Source organism: Oncorhynchus mykiss, chromosome 30 (assembly GCF_013265735.2).
Source record: "Oncorhynchus mykiss isolate Arlee chromosome 30, USDA_OmykA_1.1, whole genome shotgun sequence".
Taxonomy (NCBI): Eukaryota; Metazoa; Chordata; class Actinopteri; order Salmoniformes; family Salmonidae; genus Oncorhynchus; species Oncorhynchus mykiss.
Window position 1 is genome coordinate 36,054,299 of NC_050570.1, and position 8,951 is coordinate 36,063,249.

An 8,951-nucleotide genomic window follows, 5' to 3' on the forward strand; every position below is an offset into this window, starting at 1 on the left:
CTCAAGGATGATCAATGGAAACAGGGTGCACCTGAGCTCAATTTTGAGTCTCATCGCAAAGGGACTGAACTTTAAAAACCTGTTTTCGCTTTGCCATTATAGGGTATTGTGTGTAGATTTCATGAGGATTTTTTTTTTTTTAAATCCATTTTAGAATTTGGCTGTAACTGTGGAATGTGTAAATAGTGAAGGGGTCTGAATAATTTCTGAATGCACTGTATAGTATTGGCCAGACTTAAATGCGCTCTAGTCAAACTTGTCTTATTTTAAATACAGAGTCCAGGCAAAGGTTTTGACACACCTACTCATTCAAGGTTTTTCTTTAATTTTTACTGTTTTCTACATTGTAGAATAATAGTGAAGACATCAAAACTATGAAATAACACATAGAATCATGTAGTAACCAATAAAAGTGTTAAACAAATCAAAATATTTCAGATTTCAGATTCTTCAAAGTAGCCACCCTTTGCCCTGATGACACAGTGCTTTCTCAGTGTATGAAATTAACACCTTTTAGTGTTACAGTAAATAATTTTTGGGTGTTTTAAAACTATAAGGTGTAAAGCCTAATTATCATATATTCCTGGTTGCTTTTTCTTTTTGGGTGAATTGTAGAGTTACCACCCATGACAGTATTTGTTAGTGACAGAGACATGGTTGTTTAATTATTTCATTCTAAAGGCCTGTGGCTTTCACTGAGTGAGTACCAAGGCAAATGTTACCATTATAATCTATGACTATGCAATACTTATATCATAAGGCCTTACTTTGATTGCCTAGTTTTACCCTAACACAGTGGTGTTATGAAACTCCTGGTTTACAGGCCACATCAGGCCTGTAAATCACATTATGCAAAGTGATGTGTAATTCTTATTGGAATCCAGCCAGTTAGGATATCCAATCGATTGTTTTTATTCACCCACACCTGCATTCAGAATGAGAATGATAAGAGTATCTATACCATTTAAACTCTAACAACCATTTCAGTAACCGGTGCAATAAATGTAAGTGACTGATTTGGATCAGTTTAGATTTTTGTTGTTTATCTCTGTGAAGCATAAGATTAATCAATGTACATGCAAAAACACATATACTAAAAACAATCCTAAAGTATCGACCTGCAGTAGGGCATGCTGGGAAATATGAAAATGATGGGTGTGGTTTTGGTGTGACTGTTTTACTCTCCACAGTGTAAAACAATAGCTGGTTATTAACACTAACACTGGGGGTTATTTTATACCACTGAGTGTTAAATTCATTCTGCAAGGGGTGTATTAACTCTTGAATCAACACTAGAAATGTTACACTGAAAAATAAACATTGGCCAATGTGCTATGCACAAATCTTCCACAAGAAATTCAATAATTTGATGTTTTGTTGATTGTGTTGGAAAAAGCTGACTCAGGCATCACTCCAGAATCTCCCATAAGTGTTCAATTGGGTTGAGATCTGACTGAGACACACGCACACACAATTTAAACCCTCTATGCTCCTTTGAGACCCCTCTTTCAAAGTCACTGAGATCTCTTTTTTTTCTTTTGCCAAAATAATGGGCATCTGGGCATTTTTATATATGACCCCTAAGCACCTGCTTTGAAAATACGTTGTATCCCTCATTTACTCACATGTTTCCTTTTATTTTTACAGATTATCTGTGAGAAACAGTAATTGATCATTTGTATCTCCTCTTCTTCCTCAGCTCAAACCCAGCAGAAGCCTGATATAATTCCACCCAATTTCTCCACAGTCCAAGTCACTGACATCTTCCGAAGGCTGGTAAGTCATTTTTATTTTATATTATTTTTTTGTGGTCCACAAGAGAGCAGAGAGAGAGATCATGAGCAGATGGGCTCCCACATTTTTCAGCATGTTTTTACAGAAAGATGGATTTAGATAAACTTGGATTTTTCCGCAAGGACATATACAGAATTCTACATTCCACAACATAACCTTCACTCCAAATCAAAACTCCAAACCTACAACCTGATTTTGGACAAAACCTGAAAACACCATCCAACCTGGAACTGAGTGAGTAATGTTTAGTCTGAAGCTACTTTTAAAGCCAAGAAGAAAATGTATAGGGACTGAAGTTAAGGCTACCAAGCGTGCTAGGACAGAACAGATCAGACAATTAGCACTGAGGTGTGAAGTGAAAGGTGTCAAAGCCCTTGACACCAACATTGGCAGGGGAGTTTCACAGCCTTCCCCACCCAAATGCAGAGGCCTTTGAAGCCCCCTCCATCTGTGCAGAGGTCATTACAATACAGTACCCCCTGGATTCCCCTCAATTTTGAACTGATATGCAGCCATGACACTTACATTGTAAATTAAATTAATTAATTGTTGCTTTGATCACATCAGGAGATGAATTCAAATACAACAGCCACAGGACAACTTTGTTTAGATGTCGTAAAGGACCATTCATCGAAACTGAAGAGATATAGCTAGCTAACGACCTCCTTTTCCATGTGGGAAAAAAAACGGACAGAGACTTGCTAGTTAGGCAAAACATTTCTTCAAGGAATCTGCCTCCCAAAAAAAGCTTCTCCCAAGTGGGTGTGACACCTACTCCCGTTGCCTGCTGGACTGCTGCTTGGATTCCACCTAGCTTTCTGTTCACTGTCTGCCCTGGCCTGTCTCTCCCTGTCTGGTACAGGTACCCCCCACCACACTCCCCCCTCTCTCCCAATCTTTCACTCGCCTCCAGCACACACGCACTGTTGGGGCGAGTGACTCTGAACTTACAATGGCTAGCCCCAAGTCAATATTTTTTTTCTTGTGCTTTATGCTATTTGCCTCATGACTCCTGCTTGCTTTGTTGACTATGAACTTGCTTGTTTACCCAACCTTGGGATAGACTGTTCCCACACTCAGGACTCTGACTCTCTATTGGTTACACAGACTTTTGGCCTCCCATCCTATTCTAACCACCTCTTTGTATTCATGTTACCTGATGAAATTGCTGTACAATATGATCTTGTTGCCATCTAATGCACATTCAAGTGTCATAAATCAACACTGTAGAGATCTGCCTGTCCTCTGCCATGCCCTGATTGTATTACTACTGATGATATCTGGAAATGTGCATGTACACCCTTGCTAGCTCCAATTCTGATTTCTGCTCTGATATTTGCTTCACTGATTTCTGCTCTCGTAAAAGCCTGGGTTTTCTGCAAGTTACCACTAGAAGCTTATTACCTAAAATGGATAAATTGAAAGTGTGGGTTCACAGCTCCAATCCAGATGTGTTGGTCATTACTGAGACGTGATTAAGAAAGTTTGTTTTGAACACTGATGTTAACCTTTCTGGTTATAACCTTTTTCTGCAAGACAGATCTTCCAAAGGTGGTGGAGTGGCAATCTTTTACCAAGGAACACATTCATTGCTCGGTTGTCTCCACCAAGTCTGTCCCCCAACAATTTGATATGATGGTTTTAAGCGTTAAACTTTCAAATAGCTCTTTGTTGACTGTTGCTGAGTGTTATCGTCCACCATCAGCACCGGCCTGTACCCTAAATGCCCAAAGCTCTCTCCTGGCCCATTTAACCTCTTGATACTACCCATCCCGGGTCCGGGAGCATAATCATCAACTGACACTAATGCAACGGACATAAATATTCCTATTCATGAAATGACAAGTGAAATATATTGAAACACAGCTTAGCCTTTTAATCACCCTGTCATCTCAGATTTTGAAAATATGCTTTACAGCCAAAGCAAGACAAGCATTTGTGTAAGTTTATCGATAGCCTAGCATAGCATTATGACTAGCTAGCAGCAGGCAACCTGGTCACGAAAATCAGAAAAGCAATCAAATTAAATCGTTTACCTTTGACGAGCTTCGGATGTTTTCACTCCCAGTTAGATAGCAAATGTTCCTTTTTTCCAGAAATATTATTTTTGTAGGCGAAATAGCTCCGTTTGTTCTTCACGTTTGGCTGAGAAATCGACTGGAAATTGCGGTCACTACAACGGCAAAAAATATTCCAAATGTCAGGACACGATGCTAGAATATGCATATAATTGACAGCTTAGGATAAACACTCAAGTTTCCAAAACTGTAAAAATATTGTCTGTGAGTATAACAGAACTGATATTGCAGGCGAAAGCCTGAGAAAAATCCAATCAGGAAGGGACTCTTATTTAGAAAGCTCTACGTTCCTATGCGTCCCTATTGAGCAGTGAATGGGATATCAACCAGATTCCTTTTTCTATGGCTTCCCTAATGTGTCTAGTGTCACAATACATAGTTTCAGGCTTTTATTTTGAAAAATGAGCCTGAACGACAACATTGCATCAGTGGTCAGCTGGAGGCTCTCAAAGTGTTTTGTGCGTAATAGACAAATGCTGCCATTGTTTCTCTCTTTCCTACTAAGAAGCCACCTGTCCCGGTTGATATATTATCGAATAGATATTTGAAAAACACCTTGAGGGTTGATTATAAAAAACGTTTGCCATGTTTCTGTTGATATTATGGATCTAATTTGGAATATTTTTCGGCGTTGTCGTGACCGCAGTTTCTGGTGGATTTCTCAACTAAACGTGAAGTACAAACGGAGGTATTTCGGCTATAAAAAATGATCTTTATGGGACAAAATGAACATTTGCTGTCTAACTGGGAGTCTTGTGAGTGAAAACATCCGAAGCTCATCAAAGGTAAACGATTTAATTTGATTGCTTTTCGGATTTTCGTGACCAAGCTGCCTGCCTGCTGCTAGATAGGCATAATGCTATGCTAGGCTATCGATAAACTTACACAAATGCTTGTCTTGCTTTGGCTGTAAAGCATAATTTCAAAATCTGATGACAGGGTGATTAACAAAAGGCTAAGCTGTGTTTCAATATATTTCACTTGTCATTTCATGAATAGAATATTTTCTAGTAATATTTTTTGTCTGTTGCGTTATGCTAATTAGTGTCAGTTGATGACAATCCTCCCGGATCTGGGAGAGGGAGTTCCAAGATTAAGGAGCAGTTCTCCCTGTGGGTCTAACCCCAAGAAGTTCTGGAAAACTATTAAAGACCTCACAACTACCCATGTCCCTTAATATTGATGTGGTTGTTACTGACAAGGAGCACATGGCTGAGCTCTTTATTCACCACTTCGTTAAATCAGGATTCCTAATCCGCTTAGCCATGCCTTCTTGCCCATCCAACATTTCCTCATCTACCACCCCTTCTAATGTGACTAGCCCCGATGCTCCTCCCTCTTTTTCCCCTACCCCACTACAAAGTTTCTCCCAGCAGGCAATCACTGAGTCAGAGGTGCTAAAGGAGCTCCTTAAATTTGACTCCAAAAAAACATCTGGGTCAGATGGTTTAGACCCTTTCTTCTTTAAGGTTGCTGCCCCGATCATCGCCAAGCCTATCTCTGACCTTTCTAACCTGTCTCTCCTCTCTGGGTAGCTTCCCATTGCTTGGAAGGCAGCCATGGTGCGTCCTTTATTTAAAGGGGGAGATCAAGCTAATCCTAACTGTTATAGGCCAATTTCTATTTTGCCCTGTTTATCAAAAGTGTTAAACTTGTCTATTCAACTGACTGGCTTTCTTGACGTCTGTATTATTCTCTCTCGTATGCAATCTGGTTTCCACTCAGGTTATGGATGTGTCACTGATGATGTCACCATTGCTCTTGATTCTAAGCAATGTTGTGCTGCTATTTTTATTGACTTGGCCAACGCTTTTATACGGTAGACCATTCCATACTTGTGGGCCGGCTAAGGAGTATTGGTGTCTCTGAGGGGTCTTTGGCCTGGTTTGCTAACTACCTCTCTCAAAGAGTGCAGTGTATAAAGTCAGAACATCTGCTGTCTCAGCCACTGCCTGTCACCAAGGGAGTACCCAAAGCTCAATCCTAGGCCCCACGCTTTTCTCAATTTTCATCAACAACATAGCCCAGGCAGTAAGAAGCTCTCTCATCCATTTATATGCAGATGATAGTCTTGTACTCAGCTGGCCCCTCCCCGGATTTTGTGTTAAACCCTCTACAACAAAGCTTTCTTCGTGTCCAACAAGCTTTCTCTGCCCTTAACCTTGTTCTGAACACCTCCAAAACAAAGGTCATGTGGTTTGGTAAGAAGAATGATCGTCTCCCCACAGGTGTGATTACTAACTTTGAGGGTTTAGAGCTTGAGGTAGTCACCTCATACAAGTACTACTTGGGAGTATGCCTAGACGATACACTGTCCTTCTCTCAGCACATATCATAGCTACAGGCTAAGGTTAAATTTAGACTTGGTTTCCTCTATCGTAATCGCTCCTCTTTCACCCCAGCTGCCGAACTTACCCTGATTTCAGATTACCATGCTATATTACTGAGATGTAATTTATAGATCGACAGGTAAGGATGCTCTCGAGCGGTTCTTTACCATTCGGCCATCAGATTTGCCACCAATGCTCCTTATAGGACAGATCACTACACTCTATACTCCTCTGTAATCTGCTCATCTCTGTATACCCGTCGCAAGACCCACTGGTTGATGCTTATTTATAAAACCCTCTAGGCCTCATCCTCCACATACAACACCGTTCTGCCAGTAACATTGTGTTAAAGGTCCCCAAACCACACACATCCCTCCTCTTTTCAGTTCGCTGCAGCTAGCAACTGGAACGAGCTTCAAAAAACTCAAACTGTCCAGTTTATCTCAATCTCTTCATTCAAAGACTCAATCATGGACACTCTCTTACTGACAGTTGTGGCTGCTTCGCGTGATGTATTGTTGTCTCTACCTTCTTGCCCTTTGTGCAGTTGTCTGTGCCCAATAATGTTTGTACCGTGTTTTGTGCTGTTACCCTGTTGTGTTGCTGCTATGTTGTTGTTGTTGTCTTTAGGTCTCTCTTTATGTAGTGTTGTGGTGTTTCTCTTGTCGTGGTGTTTTTTTTGTTGTATATTTTTATTTTATTTTCTTAAATCCCAGCCCCCGTCCCCGCAGGAGGCCTTTTGCCTTTTGGCAGACCGTCATTGTAAATAAGAATTTGTTCTTAACTGACTTGCCTAGTTAAATAAATCAAATACAAATGGTAAGACTGATGATGGTGACAATGATGATGATGTTCATTCCACCTATTTGTCTTAAGATGACTGCACTAACTGTAGGTCGCTCTGGATAAGAGCGTCTGCTAAATGAGTTAAATGTAAATGATGGCGCCGATGACTGACTGATTTTGATGGTGATGTTTCTTTAAATGAATGATGAGTCGTATAATGAAGATGGTCTCTCGCTGTCTCCCCTGCAGGGTCCCTTGTCAGTGTTCTGTGCCCGGGCGCGCTGGGGGCCGGTGCGTTTGGTGTGTCTCCAGCGAGGGGAGGGGGGTCTGGGGCTAACTCTCAGAGGAGACTCTCCTGTTCTGGTGGCTGGAGTAGTGCCGGGGGGTTGTGCTGAGGTGAGAGTAGTACCCTGTCTCTCGTCTTAACCCTCTTTGCGTTCCTATTATTCCTATTTCCTCGAACTGAAAATGTACAGTATTTCATGCCACACTGGAATGTACTGTGTGTGTGTGTGTTCTCAGGAGGCAGGTCTGAGAGAGGGGGACTACATAGTGGCGGTGGATGGAGAGAACTGTAAGTGGGCTAAACATGGAGAAGTGGTCCACAGCCTGAAGAGCTGCAGTGACCGAGGAGTGGAGCTCAGCGTCATCACACTGCACACACACGACACACAGGTATGTTTCATAGCACTGCACACACACGAAACACAGGTAGTTTTGTGTGTGTGCGTTCGAGTGATTTGTCTGTGTGTATGTATTACTGTGTCTGCATGTGTGTTTGAGTGCTTTGGTGCATCAGTAATGTGTGTTGTGTGTGTTTGTTCAGGTGGAGAGGAGGTCAGTGATGCTCTCCCCCAGAGGAGACAAAGAGAACGCTTGCCAACGGCCCATGGGTGGGGCTAAGGCCCAGAGCTCCGTCTCCTTACTCAACTGGAACAGGAAGAAAAACAGGGAAGGGGGAGGAGTCACCAAGAGACTGGGCAGCACCTTCAGTCTACCATTTGGAAACCTGGGAGACGGTGAATCCATGTACTGAGATAGATGGAGGGCAAGCTGAAATGGTGCTTGATTCCATACAGTGCACTTCCAGCCAAAAGTAGTGCACTAGGGAGTAGGGTGCCATTTCAGACTGTGCTATAGACCGACAAACCACTCAGGGAATGGCAAAGGGATATGTTCCAATACAAGGATGAGTTGTATATGACTGGATACTCCTAGATATTGTAATGCATTATTGCAGCAATTGCAAGGAACATTCCGAATAGGAGAATTGTACGAAGAGAAGAGGGATGCTATGTCCAGATGCCCAGGGAAACTACAGTGGTTTTAGAAAGCACCCAACTGCAGGTACAGTGCCTTGCGAAAGTATTCGGCCCCCTTGAACTTTGCGACCTTTTGCCACATTTCAGGCTTCAAACATAAAGATATAAAACTATTTTTTTGTGAAGAATCAACAACAAGTGGGACACAATCATGAAGTGGAACGACATTTATTGGATATTTCAAACTTTTTTAACAAATCAAAAACTGAAAAATTGGCCGTGCAAAATTATTCAGCCCCCTTAAGTTAATACTTTGTAGCGCCACCTTTTGCTGCGATTACAGCTGTAAGTCGCTTGGGGTATGTCTCTATCAGTTTTGCACATCGAGAGACTGAAATTTTTTCCCATTCCTCCTTGCAAAACAGCTCGAGCTCAGTGAGGTTGGATGGAGAGCATTTGTGAACAGCAGTTTTCAGTTCTTTCCACAGATTCTCGATTGGATTCAGGTCTGGACTTTGACTTGGCCATTCTAACACCTGGATATGTTTATTTTTGAACCATTCCATTGTAGATTTTGCTTTATGTTTTGGATCATTGTCTTGTTGGAAGACAAATCTCCGTCCCAGTCTCAGGTCTTTTGCAGACTCCATCAGGTTTTCTTCCAGAATGGTCCTGTATTTGGCTCCATCCATCTTCCCATC

General features: G+C 41.7%; 1 protein-coding gene across 1 annotated transcript in view; it reads left to right on the forward strand.

The window, feature by feature from the left end:
- LOC110520994 (rhophilin-1) overlaps nucleotides 1–8,402 on the forward strand; it is a 59,392-nt gene extending 50,990 nt beyond the window's left edge. Inside the window, exons 13-16 of the mRNA XM_036969226.1 lie at nucleotides 1,700–1,776; nucleotides 7,238–7,384; nucleotides 7,511–7,663; nucleotides 7,815–8,402. Coding sequence (XP_036825121.1) covers nucleotides 1,700–1,776; nucleotides 7,238–7,384; nucleotides 7,511–7,663; nucleotides 7,815–8,024 — 587 coding nt within the window. The 3' untranslated portion in view covers nucleotides 8,025–8,402. The remainder of the gene's footprint in view (nucleotides 1–1,699; nucleotides 1,777–7,237; nucleotides 7,385–7,510; nucleotides 7,664–7,814) is intronic.
- Nucleotides 8,403–8,951: the final 549 nt, after the last annotated feature.